The sequence below is a fragment of the Dreissena polymorpha genome, chromosome 2 (genome assembly GCF_020536995.1).
Source record: "Dreissena polymorpha isolate Duluth1 chromosome 2, UMN_Dpol_1.0, whole genome shotgun sequence".
In the NCBI taxonomy this organism is placed as follows: domain Eukaryota; kingdom Metazoa; phylum Mollusca; class Bivalvia; order Myida; family Dreissenidae; genus Dreissena; species Dreissena polymorpha.
The window spans coordinates 138,050,168-138,070,391 of NC_068356.1; the positions used below are offsets into that span (position 1 = coordinate 138,050,168).

Sequence of the window (20,224 nt, forward strand, 5' to 3'; positions counted from 1 at the left end):
AGATGCCTTGTGCCTAATCTGCAGCGTAGTTCATTTGATTGATAACGCCATGCATAATTCGGAGTATTGATGCAATCATATTCACCATATTTCAACCAACTCATTAAATAAGTTGACTTCACTTTAATATTGTTATATAATCGAATTATATTGTTTTATTAAATTTAATACCAAGTCATTACAATTCAAAAGTTGGTAATAATATTTTTCTTTTAAAACAATTTCAAGTTGATGAGTTCAACAATAAATATAACAAGAGGGCCATGTGCCCTTATGCGCTCACCTGAGACCCGAAGGAACTAAACTATTCTGGGAAGGTGGAGTACAAAATAAAAAAATTAATTCATGAAACATAAAGATTATCATAAGGTTCACAAGAAGAAATTTGCTCGCCCCTTGAAACCATGCTCTTCACTGGAACCATTTTCAAACTAAATCAAGATATTATAGGAACATATGTCCTCAGCATGTTTCATTAAGATTGAACTAAAATGTGACTTAAAGAGAGTTCAAAATGTTTCACTATAGCAATACAAAGAAATCTGCCACCCACCACAAGGCCTTGCTTTTAAACAAACTGGAACTATTTTCAGACTCACAGTGATATTTCCAATTAAAACAACAATCAACCCTATTTAAAACACAAATCTTTAAACTGTGTGCCGTAACAATTTGTATTCCACTCTTATGAGTCTGAAGGTCTTTGATGTGAGTTCTCAGCTGTGGCCTATTTCTAGGGACTAAGGGCATTTAAGCTGCAGGCCTGTTACATCACATTACCACTTGAAAAGGCATCAATGAATACTACTGTACCAGAACTTTTATAATAGCCTGACCGTATTCCATTTCGTAAAACGCTAATTTTATATCAGACAATGTCCAAACTTACTGTGTTGTTTTTGCGTTTAAATTATAGTGATTGATAAATGTCCCATTAGCAATGTTTAATATGATAAATATCACTTTTATACGCAATAACATGTGGGATTGAGGTACCCACCCGGCGTCAGAAAGCGCGTAAAACTTCACCGAATTCCCAGTTATAAAGCGCTATTTCGTGTCAAATACACGGGTATGGGGGATGTTTCGGTAATAATTTTGTTACTAACACGGGTAAATACCGGTGAAGTGTTATTTATTGCAAATACCACCAATACACGTAATAACGGGTTCGATTTCGGTAAGCGCGCAAGCGTTTGAGAGCGTGTTTAATGTACCGATTTACACGTTATAAATAGCTGATGTTCTCTTTAATCGTATATTTTTTGCATTTGCAGAATAACTAAATGGCATCAACCCCTTTACAAGTCTAATATGGTGTGAAACGAGTCCATAAAATCATTCGGAATATCGCGTAAATCTATGTGCAGTCTATAGGCAAAAAAGCCATTTTGGTGTTTGCTTGTCTAGGCTTTCTTCCCGCTGAGCCACGTGATTAAGTGGGCGGAGCGATCACTGATAAGGCGTCATGTCAATTCAGGCACAGTCAATAGAAAATTAATTAGTTGCTGATAAGCAGGTGGCTGAATGGGTTCAATTGGAGACATAAGAGTGCATTCCTGACAAGCCATGCATTCATGATTGGAGGTCAAACACAATTCAAGTTATATACAGTTGTTTCTCCCATAAGTGATTTTCTGTGAAATAAATATTACTTCTTGAAATTTTGAGAATATTTAATAAAGGGTTTTCAAATGGCATAAATATGTTTGTTGCACTTCATCCCCAACCAATCATCATCATAATAATCCTCTTCAGAAAGGAACAAAAATAAATAAAAAATATTTAGGCAATTTAACTGTATATCTTATAGGCAGAATTAAAACTCATATCACTGCATTGAGATCATAAATACCATAGTATGCATGAATTTCATTCACAGTGTACATTGGTAATTTCTCAGTAGAGTGTAAACAAGGTTACACTATAAAGCCATTTTAGGAAAACGACCACGTACCGTGGCAGCCATGTTTTTCAACAGACCATAACCATAAGATGATGATGATGATGATGATGATGATGATGATGATGATGATGATGATGATGAGATGATGATGTTGATGATGATGATGATAACGATGAAAACGATGATGTTGATGAAAATAACGATACTGTAAGTGGTAAATTAACTCATTAATTGTTATTATAATACACAAGCACATGCTAATGAATCTGTATCCGCAAGGCGGTCAAATTAAAACTCACTTGGTATAAATGTGAAAAACTGAATCAAAATATCATAATGCGGAGTGTTAAAATGTGTTCAAATCTAGCGAAATTGTTGCAGTGCCTTTCTACCGAAACCAATGCTTAGCCCAGTTATTTTAAAAATAATTTCAAAATACCACGATACACGTCCATTGGCTAACACATACATTTGTAAGTTAAACCTCACTCAAAAACAGTATTTATTGAAGACAGGGCGTCAACAATGTCCGAGTTTCATCAACGTAGCTTAAGTACCTTGAGTACCTTTCCGTTTGATTTATCGCAGGATCCTGGGTCCGCACCCACAGTCTTTTAAAGTGTCTGCATTAAAAAGATAATAATTGTTGTTTGTAATAATCTTTTACAGCTCATAAAAACATGTAAATCCTCAATTCGTAGAGTTTCAGTATGATTTCATTTATTTAAAAAAATAAAGACGGTTAACATATTTTATACACACATATATTAGCAGCTATACGCCATATAACATAGGACATAATGTATATTATAAATCAAAGCGCTGAAGGCACTGAAGTTGTTCGCTATTGTCGTCCTTGATTAGCTTGTTCGAATTGCATATGCTTATCATTGTGCACAGGTTAATCTTATTTGGCGTGCATTAAGCCCCGTTTTCCATGAAAGCAGCCAATATGTACATATTTTAATGATAAACACTAGACTGGCCAATGGCGTTTACAAGCTGGTATATACATTCACTAGAGCAGAATAATTTGTCGTTTGCTGCATACAGGCAGCGGTAATCGTTCCTAGCAGAGTGAGTTGTGGTTCTTGCCGTAAGCACCTACTGATTTGCATTTATAACCCATTCTCTTGAAACGCCGACCAATAAAGTGTGATAAGCCGCCTTAAAGCACTTGGCACATTAACAAATAAGAACATTCCACACCTAACTCCTAACCGAGAACCGCCGTCTTTAATCGCGAAACTATTACCAGAAATTGAATATTGCCAGAAACAACAATGAGCTCACTTCGATTAAATATACAACCACTAGATTCATTGTGTCCTAAGCAATCTAACATATTAACCGAAAATACTAGTGAATACAGTATTAAATATGACATCGGTCTTACATATCGCCTCAGACATGCGAGAGCGCCACGATAAGTGTGTGTATCAGAGTTTGTTTACAGGTCCTACTTTTTTCTTTTTCTTAAAGTCCTACTGGCCTCTTCACGAGATTTGTGTGGACCGACCTGAATGAAGAATGATATGGATGTAGTAACATTTATATGAACACGATATGTCCGTACCAATATCCATGTGAGCACATACTAATAATAATTAATTTTTTAATCGCCATTAGCTTGAAAATAAACGTAAATAGATACAACAAAGACCAATTCGGAGACTTTAACATTTTATAATTACCTCCCCTGCACTAGAAAATATATAAAGAAACTCGCATTCTATGTAATATCAAAATCTCAATATATCTTTCTCCGAATTTTTTTTCTGGTAAAATTCATCTTAAATTTAGCTGTATATCCGTATGTAATTAATTAAATAAGAGTTATAAAAAGGCATCGCAAAAAAATCTCGCGTTTTACTTGAATAAATTACCTCCCTTAAGCCTATCGGAATATCAAAAAATACGTATATAAACAAAACGCGTTCCTTGCATAAGTGATAATAAAGCGCGTGCCCGTGCCACTCGTCCTCCAAATACTTACTAAATATAGTACAACCAAAGACCTATCAATATATGTATATTGATAGGTCTTTGGTACAACGTATCTACAATCATTGCGACTTACTCAAACCTCAGTAAATAACTAACCAGGATAAATATACATTTAGGTAATTAAGGTATAAAACATACATATAAAAATTGATATGTTCCCTGTCTGCCGAACCCGATCCATGGACTATAGCCACAAGAGGTTCCTATGTACCTATGTAGCCGGATTGCGCCCTCAGAGCGCCCAACACCGACACAGATCACGCTACTCTCCGGTCAAACACAATACTACATAGGACTGCTGCCTTTGTCACCATATTATCAGAATAATTAACGTGCAAAATGGAAACTTTCAACTGTCCTTTCACTTCGTATATAAGCCTAATTATGATCATTTTTCGGAGTAACGGTGATTTCGATATCCGAGCCTCAAAAAGGTAGAATTACCACAATTCCCGTTCTTACACGTTGTAGCATGGATCGGGTATTGGACACGATACACGTGTATATTAGCACCCTACTGTAATCCCGGCGGGGTGCTAGTTATCAACTGCATCAAAACACCGGTAAGCAACCAGGGGGATATCATATGAAAAAAGAACTATCATGCATGTTTGATGTGTTAAAGTGTGTCACAAAATTTCCCTAGCTGCCGATGTCGGCTATAATTTCGGTATAAACATGCAAAGAAATTAACCTATATATAATGTTATTTCCGGTATGTTATTGGGCATTTTGTATGTCAAATGTTCATTATTTGTATTAAAATTAAGACGATGCTTATTTGCCAGAAAGCGTTTATTTCAAATTCAAAACAAGCAATAATCATACATAATACAAAAATATAAAACTAACAAAATGACAACACTCTCGCTTAACGCTACGTTCAGTGGCACGCGCACTTAACAAATTTATTGCAACTAATGCAAGCTGTAATTAATATGTGACTACTTGCTATACAACCAGTATCATGCGAACATTGATCTTATATAATTGTGGTTCCCTCTTTGAATTTATGTTGCCTGTCGACTTTTAGAATAATGTGTCAGTAAGAAATGTATTGCTTGCTCTACAACCAGCATCATGCGAAAATGGATCTTATTTAATTGTAAGTCCCTCTTTGAACTTATGTTGTCAGTCGACTTTTAGAATAATGTGTCAGTAATAAATGTTTTTCTGCAGTTTCACATGCTTTTTTAAGAAAATTTAGTGAAAGATGCAAATGTGTCTTTTTTTTCTGTGTCTTCAATGTATCTTATTTATATGTGACTGCGTGCTTAATTTTTTTTTCAAGAAATGAAAGATGCAAATGTGTCTTATTTTAATTATATCCATGTCTTAAATGTGGCTTATTTAGATGTATATAAGATTTCATGATATACTGCCAGTGTCATGCAAAAAGGATCTTATTTCTTAATATCCACATTCACGCTTTGTTCTTTATTAGCACCGTCTTTAATAAGGCTATCTCTATTTAAAGTACAGATTACTGTGAACTTAATAATTGTGCAACGGTGATGTTGATCCATTATCGTTGTTAATTTTAAATGTAGACAACAAGTGAGCAATTAATGAAATCAGTTATTTTGGAAGTAAATCCAATTTTTCCTGTACAGAAGCCAGGTGGATGTGTATTGAGCGGATAAGATAGGGATCACCACAGCAGGTAGACTTCCCCTATTATTGTATTTGTTATTTACCGGATTGGAATAAATAAAGTGTTAAAGATCATTTCATGTGAAAAGCAGGATTTCTGACATAATTTCAATCGTTTTGCTTTTATACACAATTTCATGGAACAATGAATATATTGGCGCGATGGAACACAATTTATAAATCAAGCTGACAGTATAGTTTCAGTTTTTAATTATATGTAATTTAATTCGCATCTCTCGCTTAACTCGTTCAATGACACGTGCACTTATAACAATTATAAAACATCACGTGCATCATAATATTGTTTTTAATTATGAAAACATATTACCGCGGTATATGTTGTACATGGTTTTGTTTAGTTTTTTTTACTCAACCAGAGAGACATAATAAAACATTGTTATATATAAAGCGCTTTACTTTTGCAAAATTCTACATTACATAAAGATATATCGATGTTTTTGTGAAGTGTACGTGCTTGACATAGTTATAAAATAGCAGTGTTTTTTGTAATAAAATCGAAAATTGACATTTAATTTGATGCAATCCACCTTGTTTAGCGGCCAAGCGCAGTATTCCGCTTTCGGCGGCCGATGGTGTATTGCAATATATACAATGTGTCACGTAATTACACATTGTTCGTTGATAACACACAGTGACCACCAAAGTTCATTTCTGATTTCATCGAGGTTTATTTCTGTCGAATATTTCTTTTAACAACGCTCGCTAATGTACACGAAATACAATTTTACAGCGCGGCAGCCAACATGGCCGCCACGTCAAGAAGACGTGACAACTCTCCAAGTTCTTTTCAAATCTAACCGCGGAGTCCCCTTTCCTTCTAAACATCCCCATTTTGTCTCTAAATTAATTTGCATATATTTTCCTCTAAGATTTTGATTGGTCCTCAGCTAGTATGGTTATTATTCATTGGTTGATTCGTCAGAATATTCTAGAAGGAACGATTTTCCATGTATTTACTTGCTTGGCGAATATACCAAAATCTGATCAATTTATATTGGTACTAATCAATTTATATTGGTATAGAGTACTTCTGTTACATTCGTCAGTACCATAACTTTTGTATCCCAGACAATAGGTGACCCTTTCATCTGTGCTGTTTGTTGACCATGCGTGTTACTTATAATCTCGTATCTAGATGCTGGCTCTGGACTCATTGTTAAGTATATGACCTTTGATTGTTTTGTCTGATTGACTTTCCAATTTATTAATCCCAATTATCCCACCCTGGTTGTAAACGTATTTGTGTTCTTATGGGTTTAATCTTAAATCAGGTCTGACTTTCCATTTTATTGATTCCAATTATACCCCACCCTGGGTGTAAACGTATTTGTGTTCTTAATTGAAATAAATCTTAAATCAAGTCTTAGTTTATGCAAATATCTCCCAAAAATGTATTATTAAATTCTCAAACTTCATCTTAACATTGCATATACATATTACTGAAATATCCCCTTATTAATTTCCATCATAAGAATAAACTCATAAGAATAAACGATATGTTATAAGCTGTTACATGACAAATGAAAAGCTGGGTTTCTGACATAATGTCAATCGTTTTGTTGACGCGGAAGTGCTTTTCGGTGGCCAAAAATGCTATTGAGCCATTTATTTAAACCTAAATCAGTATTTTTTTTAAACTTGAAGGTTTGTACAGCGGGGATTTCGGTACCGGCTTGGTTTATGTGCTTGTTAAGAATTACCGAAATCCCCGCTAAGAGGCAACATATGCTGATTTATGCTTTGATTTAACATTGATAACTAAATTGTAAAAGTGTATAGCATATTGTAAATAAGGTAGTACGATATCATTTGTTTCATCTGATTTGTTTGGAAAATACTTTCTGAAGACTTATTATTACTATGTCATGTTATATTTACATATACTTTTGTGTAACCAATGTTTTAAATATACATTTTACCTTTTTGCTTAATAATTAACATTAATATCATTTTTTTTGCACCTTAACATTCATGTGAAGTCAAAAACCATTCATACCGATGACATATTGACCCTTTAAGGCGTAAATATTGGGGATTTCGGTACTAGGCGGGCGAATGTAGAATTACCGAAATCCCCGCTATAAGTTTAGCAGCACTTTTAGTTTTAGTGTTTTTTGTAAGTAAGTTTTATGCAATATATACGATCTACATAACATCCAATAGCATATAACAGGCACCATATGTATATGAGAAACAACAACAAAATATTTCTTAAACATGAACGTCAAGTATAACTGAACTTTTTGAAAGAACTTTTTATTTACCACGGCCGGAGTTCATAAAAGCTCATTGGGATAGTCTTAACCGTAGTTCATCTGCAATTTGCCGATGCTGGTATTTTGCAAAGAAACACTTAACATCTAAGCAATTCGAAAAAACATGAACAAATAAACATACTCACAATTAAATATTAGTTCACGCTTTGAAATTACTATTTTTTTTCAAGATATTCAATACACATGTACATGTTAACGGTGGCGGTAAAGTGTATTTATCTACGTCCGGCCGCTCCCGATGTCAGTCGCTGAAATCACGAATAAGACTTAATTATTTTATAAAATGACAACGTTTAACTATTTTAAACTGTGAGTCTATTGTAACAATATAGCGTGTCTTTTTTATTCGAAATATTATTTTTATAATTACAGGGGTGTCAATAGTCAAAATTATTCCGGAAATCGTATTTGAGCCGTCAAGGATCGATTTTGAGATCAATGTAAATTTTAAAGGGGGTTAGAGCGTAGTGACAAATTCGTTTGAGTGCGTGATCATTTAAGAAGAAATGATGTTGACACCGATTTTTCCTGGTCTTTTATTATTGATTTCTGATAAATTAGCTACCGTTACGGACATGAACATTAACTGACGAAACCTCTTCGCTACTTTTCGAAAATCTTACAATATCCGCCATCTTGAAAATTAAAATGATCGATATGCAAATTAAATCACTGCAGTAGCGCATTGTGAAAGCTACGTTTACCATATTATATATATATATATATATATATATATATATATATATATATATATATATATATATATATATATATATATATATATATTGCTCATTTGCTAGATTACTGGTGACTGGAATAGCAACTAGAAGACTACAATAAAACAATTAGCCACGGCTCGGGCGGCTGATCTCCCTTTTATCCCAGTAAGGAACCTACTTTCTCAGACTCCCGGTTTTATTTTACAGATTGTAAATTTAATACAATTGATATCCCTGAATAAAAATTAATATCCTCAATTTTGATCTCTAGTGTGCTGACTGAAGTATTGTCCTTGACTGGAACTACTGTCGATAATGTGTATTTGAGATTGAAACACGCCTTTGAAGAACTTTGTGTTTTCTTGTTTTATGCTTTGTTTTTTTTCAAAATATTTTGTCCGCCAAGGACGCAACGATTGATAAAATGAACCAGATTGTGGTCTCTCTAAAGTGCTATGTTTCTACTGTCGTAATTTCTTTTACGAACAACACATTACTGATCGTGGACTTTATTTGATGGTTTAGACTTTGGTACGATGCGATGTCAGTCCATCCGTGAAGATAAATTACTTTGCGCCCGTTTGTGATCTATTCCCGATACAAAAGTCCATGCGTCACCCGTTTACGATTACATAGGTCCGTTAAGAGCGTTCCATTTAAGAAAAATGGGTTTTTAGATATGCCTTTTCTATGTCCTCGCTGTTTTGCAACCGCACACGAACACATGTCAATGCGGTCAATGAAATTCAACGATCAACACGATCACCAAGATCAAAGCTCTTCGTTACGATACGATACAATTGTGGTACATTGTATACCTATTATATTATAATTTTCGCAAGGTAAAAAATGAGTATGATTTCATATCACGTAGGTTTTATCGTCTTTTTTTCTGTGAATATGCTCTCAGATAGGCCATCAAAACGAAAAACCAAAAGTAATTGTACGTACAATTTGATCATTAGTCCATCGGGTCTTAGCTGGGCGCCTTAGGGCTGTATACCTTCTTGTTAAGATTTGTAACAAGTTATCCAATTTTGTAATATGTTATTTCTATAACCGAGCATCATTTTTATATGCAATTTAATGTATGTGTCTTTATTTATTAAAAGTTCCCGTGTCATTCAAATCGTTATGATTTGGTAAATGATACAAATTATATCATGCTTTATTTAGTTTAATATATGAACATACACCACCATAATCGGATCCTTTGGTGTATTATTTGTTTGTTTTTCACGTGATTCAATTATTTTTCACCCCAGCCGTCTTTGCAAAAGAAGATTCAGTGACAAGTAACGTGTAAAAAGTACTTACAAGTTGTATGCATGCAAACGATTCAAATGACCACACGTATTTTGAATCTGGGATACATAATGAATAGTGGAATTTGTAAAATACTTTTATTTTACCTTCCTGCCAATGAACACACGCAAACGAAAATGTTTTGAGTCATATATTTTGAAGCTGGTGTGCAGAAGTTTTTTCTGTTTTGTTCCTGCTTGTTTGTGAATGGCCTACAGTCATATGGTTAAATTTGAGTATGTTTGAGTATGAACTACTCTGTAAAAGAGCGCATATGAAACCATAAGAAAACAAGATTTACTAATGTGATCAGATCGGTAACACTGCTCTTTGCAGTGCCAGAATAAGTACATTTGCAAAGCTTTTCAGATTTTAACGTTCTCCGTTGGTAACTTTAGCGCATATAAAACAATAAGAAAACAAGATTTACTAATGTGATAAGATCGGAAACACTGCTTTTTGCAGTGCCAGAATAAGTACATTTGCAAATCTTTTCAGATTTTAACGTTCTCCGTTGGTAACTTTAGCGCATATAAAACAATAAGAAAACAAGATTTACTAATGTGATAAGATCGGAAACACTGCTTTTTGCAGTGCCAGAATAAGTACATTTGCAAATCTTTTCAGATTTTAACGTTGTCCGTTGGTAACTTTGTCTAAATAAATACTAAGCTGTTTTATATAGCATATACATATTCACATGTTCAATAATATATAAATATATATTAAATGCACAACGCATTATAATTACGCGGTGCGATACCTATTCATTTATTGAATTATTTTTGAGGATTGAACATTATCCCAATGAGTGACCATAACAAGTTCGTATCGCGTCCATTTTTTTAATTACCACCCACAGAGGTATATCGACACATTATTTTGTTTATTATTTTATTGTTATGCCAAAAGTATCACATCTGTGAACATTTTACATGCTGCGTTGAAATAAGGTCAAAATGATGATTAAATATGAACGTTTTTTGGGGGGTCGAACATTATTGTAACACGCATCCAAGTCTGATATTATTACTCTAAAACCACAGTACAACGATAATAATACTTAACAATTGGGCAGAAAAAGGCTTCGGTTAAAAAGTATACCGTCACTTCTTGACATTTATCGCTTTAACGTTTTACTTTTTAGGGCAAATTTTAATCGATCTAGAAGCTCCGTTCTTCGACTACCTTTTAAAAAGTCTTTAATGCAGAGTGTGAACGGCTTGCTTTACATGTGTTCGTCCAAAGGATTGCACTATAATGCAAAATAGATTCATTGAACATAAGTTTATAAAGGCATGTGTGAAGATGCAACTTGATACATGAAGGTATGTGTTCTTCTTGAAAAACTCAACGATCATGTGCATGCACAATTAAGGAATGAAAGAGAACTTGTACTAAAATACAGTTACAATAAATGTTTCTGTTGTAAATATGAATTTGTTCATTATTAAACATCACTGTAAAAACACATATCAATAATTATATAGCATGTAGTAAATGTTTTTTAATTTACCGTCACTGTACAAAAACATATTAATAGTTATCTTAGTTATAACAACAGTATATGAATAAAAATCATTTAGTAAGTAAATTTAATCTTAAAATATAAACACAATTAAATTGGAGCTGCGAAGCAGTCAATATATATTTTTATAATACGCGTTTTTTTATTAACGGCAAGATACCAATTGCCAAACCGCCTGACACAGTACAACAGCATCAGACACTGAATAAGCACATGCTACAGACGTAGATTAATTAAACTTGAGTCAACGGCTTGGAATGATCAATGTTAATCATATAGACGTACGACCTACCACATAAAGCTTGAAATAGAATGCTTAACCTAGCATGGTTTACAATATGGTATGTATGTCCACATTCGAAAACAAGAAAACATCCCACAATTTCTTAATTTAAGCTACCATATAGGAATTGATAATCCAAACACACATTTGATGCAAAAAACTATTGTCTGGACCTTTAACCCCTTCAATTTGCTCATGTTAATTCACAAAATGTTCATAACATATACAAATTATACTGAAAATTATTTGCGAGTGATGGATACCGATACATTGTACATGTATGTATCTAGGCTTTCAAAACATATAACTTAACCACAACGCAATTTATAAGACGATTATATGAGTGTTACATAACAAACACAAATTACAAAGTATTAATGACATTTTTTTTCTTTTTTTTTTTAAATAAATCGTATACTTAGTCAATTGTCGTCGATTGGAAGGAAATATTTGAAAACGTTAAACGCAAAGCAGCATTTTACCCTGTTAAATTTTTAGCGAGATTTACAATAATGCCCTTTTGTCAAGAAACCCTAAAGCATTCGTGATTTTCTCTCTGCTACAAAGAAGGTGTAAGAAATACTAAAAAGGAAACGGAATTGTGTTCAACGCGAATTTCAGGATCACAAGCATATAAGTAAATATTCAATGTTCTCATCGGGCAGTTTTAATTTGTTATTATTGGAATAGTACGCTTTCTGATAAAAGGGATGTTGAAGCGAGTATATACGATTTTGTCAAATATTAATGAATTTATATAACACGTGTAAAAAAATTATTATATACATATTTCGATATAAAATCAAATCAAAGTTCAGAAGAACAATTGCAATTAGTACCGATCATCGTTTCTTTATATAATTTATCCTCTTGTATGCAAACTTATCTAAACGCCAGTGCACGATGCAGAAGGTGTATTTTGCTTATTTTGTTTCGAGTCTGCCACTTATAATTCAAACTTGAAAATATGCTGGTACAAATATACCACGACACGAACAATTACCTTTGTTGAAACGAATTAGATGTTTAGAATGAGTTTCATTTTGTTTGTAGATGTCCTTTATACGCTGATATGACAAGAAACTACATACAATAAATGTTATAATACTAGACACACTTTAAAAATTAAACCAATTGCTGAATACAACGAATATAGTTGAACTTATTTCATTAGCCAAATTGGGAAAAAAGAAACTCTGGTGTAAAGAAATAATATTTGTAATGTTGTTTCTTCACCTAAGATATTACTGTGCAAGTCTGAATGAATATTTGCCTTCTCTTGTCGTTTTAATGTTCAAAATAATTAATGGTATTTAAAAGCACAATACAACACAAATTAGAATATACCACATGTATAGGTTAACTGTATAGGTAAATTACAAAGCGCATTAAAAGCATGTAAGGTTTGAAACCTTTGTAGTGAAACTACCATACCGCAGATAATTGTTCTTAAACGTAGTAAAATCATGTGTGACTGGTTGTGGGGCATTTAAATAATCTGGAGAACAACAGGGTTGATATTTAGACCATATATTTAATAACAATTATATATAATATGCATTATTCAAATACCATAACTAATTATCTAGTATATATGGCTACTATAAATGGCTCATTACATTACATGTTAATCATGTAATAAAACAGATCAGATTTGCACAGTGTACCCTGTTTGTGCAATCAAGTAGAACAATTAAATATGACATGTAGCAGAAATACGTTTCACTTTGTAAAACACAATTTCTCTTCTGTAAACTTTTGTAAACTTAGACAAAATATTGAGGAAACATATTAATGAATGCAATCAATCAATATAGGTATCACTATAGAACTGCTGTCTTCCTTATCTTGCAATTCAAATAACTTACGGAGAATTATGTTAAACTTTGCAAAGAAAATGGATATATCAATAAAAAAAATGCAAGCATATTCCTCGAGCAGATAAAATAGATACATTGTAAAACATATTTACAAGAGTTAATCGTTCGATTTCTTATTGAATTATCTACATCAATTCATTTTGTATGAGGTGTGTACATGTATTACAAAAAGCAAGCTACGTCTGTAGAGATACATTTCATTATTTATTAGTTATAACACCTAGATTTTCATTCTGTATAACACGATTTTTGAATTATAGTATAATTGTTGTCGCATTCGTGGTATTTTGGATTGACAGTCAAATAATAAGTGTGATTGTTATTGTAACGTTTAGGCAAGTACACTAAGATCATGAAGTAATTCATAGCATATCCCTTAGTATTACACTGTGGAATTTAAGTATTTCTTTCCTTGCGTTGTATGTCTCTATTCATCAATCAAATACTTTTAGAATACATTATTTGTATGGCAAAAATATTGTCATGATTAATGTTGATATGATGATATTCCACGATATTACTTCAGTAGATTCAATCGATCTGAATAAGCATAAGTTTCAATAAAAGTAATCAAAGCTCCAAATCAGTTCACAATTATAAATATAACACTTTTTGATGTCCCTCAAGAATGTTTACAGCTCATGTTTATGCAACTTTGCCTACATACCGGATAGTGTCTTTCATTTTCAAAAATACAGCTTGTTAAAACATCCTTTAGGAATGTGTGATCTCCTGATACTCTCCTTGACCGCTTGACTATTTGAAAGCGCGCATGCAATTGTATAGTTGAATTGAAACGTACTGCTTGTAATGAAAAATATAAAAGGTAATAACTGTTTTACTGCGTTGTAAACAGTTTAAACGTTTCATGGGTAGCAAAGGAACTAATAACATGTAATATACAAACATGTACCTAAACTTAAATACTTCCTCTTGTTCTTCAAATCAAAATAAAAGAGCTTTAATACACTGAGTCATCTTCAAATAATTGTATCAATCTAAATAAGTATATTCCATACTATAACATAAATCGCACATCTACTTTCTTCTGGAAAAGGCTGTTCCTGCATGGTTTATTATATTTTAACGCAATCATGGAACTATTATTATACATTAAGTTCAAGTTATCATTTAGTGTGGGTTTCTTACATCAAGATAACATAAAACTTGTTGTTATATGTATGGCTTATATGAATTTTTAATTGCAGGTTACCAGCAGATATATTGGAGGCTTTTCTGACGCAACACTTTTCAAACTTTAATATCTCTCTTATAAGTATAGGTTTTCATTCAAAAGTGTAGATGTGATAATTTGACTAGACTTGGTGCAAGCTAACGATAATATCATTCATCCGTGATAATAGAACGCTTTATCACGTGGGGTGTGTAGCATGCAATTTTCCAAAATTCGCAGCTGCGCTTCTGAATACTCGCATGAGCCATATATGTTTTTTTAATTGATTTAATGTTTTCCTGGAGGACGAATACACTTAGAATTATGAAATCGAAATTAATTTATAGTAATATATTGTGTTTCACCATTTCCACGTGCGAAAAGACGAAACTATACGCACCACACGTGCTTATGCGTTCAATCGTCACGAATGAATAATTTTATCATGAGCTTGCTCAGAAATTAGTCAAATAATCACATTATAGATTTTAAATCAACATCTTAACTCTTAACAGAGATATTTAAGTTTGAAAAGTGTTGCGTTAGAAAAGTCTCCAAGCGGTTAAGGCATGGACAATGTCGATCTTGAAAATGTGTGTATGTGTTTGGTTATATAGGTGAAGCAAGTTCAAAGCCGTTGTAATTGTGTTATTTGTATGGTTAGTATTAACCCCAAGGAACAAGAATAGTTAATACTATCAGAGCCATGTACTGTATTGAATACTTGGGTTTTGTAGTATCGAACTTTAGTAATGTACATCGTGAACGTGTTTATCTTAGTTCTTTATGTTGTAATACACATAGAGGTCTTTCACTAAACAATTTTCTAATGCGATTTTATAAGAGGCTATATCTCGCAGGAATATAGCCATTTTATTTGTCAGGTTGTTATATTGCTTCCAGTCAAATTGTTAAAAGTCAGGCGTGAACAATTATCTGCCTGCAGCGAATATTTTTACACGGTTCCCGACACTTATCATAAAACCTTGATGAGCAAAGTTCATTACCCTAATATATTGCTAATGCGTACAGGAGTCCCTTATGTCTCATCCATAGCGAGATAAGTTCAGCGGTTGATTTCCCAGCGCTCTTCAAATATCTATATACTAAAAATGATATTCGTTAATAACATTAATGCACATATATAATGAAAAACAAAAATGGACCTGTGAGCTTGGTAATGAGTAATTGCATATGTAAATGCACACATACACAATTTGTGTAAAATATACAGAACAATACGTGTTGCATTATGAAATAATCCATTATATGATTAGACAACGTTTATGCCAAACAATGGATGTTTTCCTCGACAAGGTTGAAGCAAAAAAGTGAATAATACTTATCGTTAATGCGATTTTGTTTTATAAATATGAACAAAACAAGACACGCATTATTATTTTTCAGTAGACAGGTTGAAATCAAATATCGCATCTACACTTTAAGACGGTATAGACGATTAAATATTACATATCGTTACTATAAGAAGTAACAAATTTTCATCGCGACCGTTATTTGCATCTTGCGAACAAATATGATCATATTTGCAAATGGGCCGTTTTTCTATATCTGAACAAAATTACGTCCACAGCAGGTCATAGTCAAAAGTGAAAAATAAAATTAAGCCACAAAGCAACGAAATAATCGAAAATAAAGAAAATTAAATGTAACATACAATGGAAGTTCATATATCGATTGCAAATGGAACTGTTCTGTAAATGATATTGATTACACAGTGTTTTTTACCGAAAGGGAAATGGTGGCGGGACCCTTTCAAATGAGGAAAAACGTCTTTTTTTCGAAAAAAAGAGAAATCTCCCCAGACTATCCATTGCTCCCTCCTTTAGTTCGATCCTGGATGGTGTGCAGAGATTGTTCATCAGGCTGAACAGTTTTTAATAACAGTTAATAAAAGTTATGATACTCTGAAAAAAACTTTAGCTTTCAACAAAAACAATGAAACTCAAACAAGGATAAAACATAAAAGAACAAATTAAGCCCTAGCTCATACTTCATCAAAGTACAACTGTTAAAGAAATTTATGAAATTGCTCAAGCTATGCTGATTCACTGACTCTTGGTAACGTTGTAGTCCTGTGCCGCTAAAACTCATGAATTATATATGATGACATTTGCGATTTACGACAATCAGCCTCAGGAATAGAACAATATGTTTAAATTCAATTAATTATCGTATGACTTTTTGAAAAGATGAGAGATTTGTTTTGTGTTCATTGAGGTTGGTCATCAAACCAATCAAATTTCCAATATCCGCAACCCATCGAGTTCGTTAATTTCTTCAGGGACAAGCTAACTCCCATAAAAGTCAGCCGAATGTGTACTAACATATAAAGTAGTCCGGTTCTAGCATCATACGAAAGAGGTAAAGCTAGTAGTGAAGTTTCTCGTATATCTATTTCATTATTGAATACAAGGTTAAGTGGTTGTTAAAAATGGATGGATACAAAAAAGGCCATATGAATAGCACACATGTTATTATTACATGATCGGAAGGTGGAGCTCATAATTAAGAATCTATTGTTTGTGTTTAATTAGCTTTTTAAAATACCTCAAGGTGAGATTCTCAGTGGATTTAGAGTAAGTTATCACAGAGTATTAAAACATCGGTTAACCTAAAGAACAGTTGTATTTAGAAATATCAAATTTAACTTATATTACAGTGCATCTATACAAGTTTTGAGTTTCTTTTCAAACATATATCAATATAAGAGAACATTAATTTTTCTGAAACTGTTAATTCTGTTGGGAAAAAAACGTTTACAAAAATGAAAAACACAACTCCCTCACCTCGAGACGGCTATGACATCGCGCTATACGGGATATCCGACGGTACATTCTACGGGATCCACATTCCCGCAATAATATGTATCGTCACGAGCTTCACGTGCGCAGTCGTAACCCTTGTTCTGTCCTTCTGGAGCAAGAGTTACCGAACGTTTTTCTCGAGTTGGTCAAAAAGTGACAGGTTTGTGGTCTACATGGCTATGTGTGATGGACTGTTCAATATGTCCCACTTTTCTGACCACATGCACATATTGATTGCAAGAAGCCATGTTTACCCTAGAGGTCTGTGTAAATTCTATGGATTCATGTTAGTAGAATTTACCTCTGCACAGGTGATGCTGGTGAACATTATTGCAATAAATGCTTTTGTTTTAATAAGAACGGACAAAAAAATCAAGTTTGGAACGAGAGACTGGCGTCTCCTGTTGTGGACATTCGGCGCTCCGTTTGTCGGTGCAACAATAGCTGCAGGACTTGAACAGTTTGGTCCAAACGGAACATCGTAAGTAGGAAATAATAAACATATTCCAAATTTTTTATATACGAAAAATTCGTCCTGCTTTTATTTATTTATACTTTTCTTTTTCAAGCTGTTACTTTGATGCAGTGAAAGGCAGTACAGCCCAGATGTGGTTCACCACTGTACCTATACTTCTCATCTTTTCTACTAACGCCGTTCTCTACTTTCTGACATGGCTCAGAATACGTCAGGAGACAGAAATAATAATGCAATCACTTGGAAACCAGTGCACTTCTAGAAAGGCCAGTATACGTGCGGCCCAGACCATGTTGCTGTTTGTGGTGGCCTTCTTCATCCAGTGGGGGGCTTTGAGCCTCTTTGGACTATGGAACATAATTACGGCAAAGGTCCCACAGCCATTATATTTCATTGTTGTCATACTTTCAAACATTGGAGGTAAACAATATATTTAGCTAATTTTTAAATAAAGTATCAATCGTTTGATTTCTTACGGTTATTTCGTGAAATTTTGTACTATTAATGCCATGTTGCAACTACAGAGATCGAAATTTAATAAGTATCTACGTTGTATTATTGTTTTCTTATTGAATATAAGCGAAATGCTCATATACGAATATTGACTTCAAATGCTTGTTTGTTGTCATTTTAATTAACTTGATACGTTATTTATACCATATTTATTGTATCGTTGGTTTCTGTTTGTAGGTGTCCTAAACCTCGTTGTTTTCTTGATTATACGACGCCGACAGCATGGGACTGGAAAGTCCGACAAAAAGATCAACACTCCTGACACCAATAGTTCTACCTCGCGGTTGTAGACGAAGACCAAACTTATGACCAACCCTTTATCAGACGCACTTTTCAAAAGTTTGAATTAGAATAGGATTTGTTTGTTTTTGCGTTCGACCAGAAGGAGTCCGTTGCTTGTTTGTCCATGGATAAATAGGTTACATAAACATTCTGAAAACTTGGCTTTGTAAGCAGAAACTGCAATTTAACTTGTCAAGTGAATCCCTATGTACAATTTAATACCGATCAAACCGATACAGGTACTGTTTGTTAAGGTATTAATTTGTGTTTGGGATTTCTAGTTATGTCATTTCGATTAAAAAACAACACACATACATGATTGTAAATTTGTTTCAAATTATTCATTCAGGGATAAATTAACAAGATAGTTATTTAAACACCAATTGATGTAATTTTCTCTCTGAAATGTACTATATTGAATACAAATCCAATTAAAATTGTGATAATTTTACAGGATAAGTGCAATTGAAGTACTTTGAAAAAGAAATATTGAATTGGCAAAAATTTAGATGTGTGAAGTTGGCTGTAAGATGTCAGATCTTCATCAGATGTTCAAATCAGGAAGCACAGCTATGCACAAGATATTCAACAGATGTTCAAAAAAGCATGGATATGCGCTAGATCTTCATCAGATTTTTAAAACAGAATGCATAAATATGAGCTAGTCCCTAATCATATGTTTAAAAATAAGACATAAATATGCATCAGATCTTAACTAGATGGGCAAAACGAAGTGCATAGCGATGTGTTAGGTCTTGATCAGATGTTAAAGAGAATTCATCGATATGCACCAGATCTTCATCAGATGTGCATAGGAGAATGTACAGATATGCGCTAAAACTTCATCAGACGTTCATATCAGAATGCACAGCTAGGCGCTACATCTTCATCATATGAGCAAATATTAATGCAGACACATTCATAATTTCAGATGTACTACAACGCGAACGACGTTCCGATGCTATTCGAAGCATGTTTTAATCTATTTCCAATTTAAATAAAATCGAATCCATCCAAATGTGCTGTTTATCTGCATGTTAATTATTGTGTGCTGTTTTGATGATTGCTGTATTAATTGTATGCAAGTTGATGACGTTTTGCTGTTATTCGCTCTTATTCTTATAAAACGCAACACAGATGGTTAAGGTAAAGATGTAAATTTAAATATGATCAGTGTCAGCTTAATGTGATATGAGGAATACTTTTCGAAAGTATTGCTCATAGTCAGGATATGCTGTGTGGCTATATAAGTACATGCACATCGCTTTAGTCGATTTTACTTTCACTGAACATTGATGTGAATGTTTGTGTTTGTTTGCAAAAGTTCGTGTTATCTGTAAATATACTCATAGTAGTAGTAGTAGTAGTAGTAGTAGT

General features: G+C 33.3%; 1 protein-coding gene across 1 annotated transcript; it reads left to right on the plus strand.

Moving 5' to 3' along the window:
- Positions 1–17,537: 17,537 nt before the first annotated feature.
- Positions 17,538–18,855, plus strand: LOC127870121 (uncharacterized). The gene is made up of 3 exons (XM_052412777.1): positions 17,538–18,058; positions 18,147–18,472; positions 18,743–18,855. Exons 1-3 carry the CDS (start codon positions 17,538–17,540, stop codon positions 18,853–18,855), a joined length of 960 nt encoding a protein of 319 aa, XP_052268737.1.
- The last annotated feature ends 1,369 nt before the right edge of the window (positions 18,856–20,224 follow it).

What these genes read in the sequence shown, in the direction of transcription:
- LOC127870121 (XM_052412777.1), top strand. Translation starts at nt 17,538, where the DNA reads ATGAAAAACACAACTCCCTCACCTCGAGACGGCTATGACATCGCGCTA. An exon ending in TTTGGTCCAAACGGAACATC is followed by an intron (nt 18,059 to 18,146) that starts GTAAGTAGGAAA and finishes TTCTTTTTCAAG; the next exon opens with CTGTTACTTTGATGCAGTGA. An exon ending in CATACTTTCAAACATTGGAG is followed by an intron (nt 18,473 to 18,742) that starts GTAAACAATATA and finishes TTCTGTTTGTAG; the next exon opens with GTGTCCTAAACCTCGTTGTT.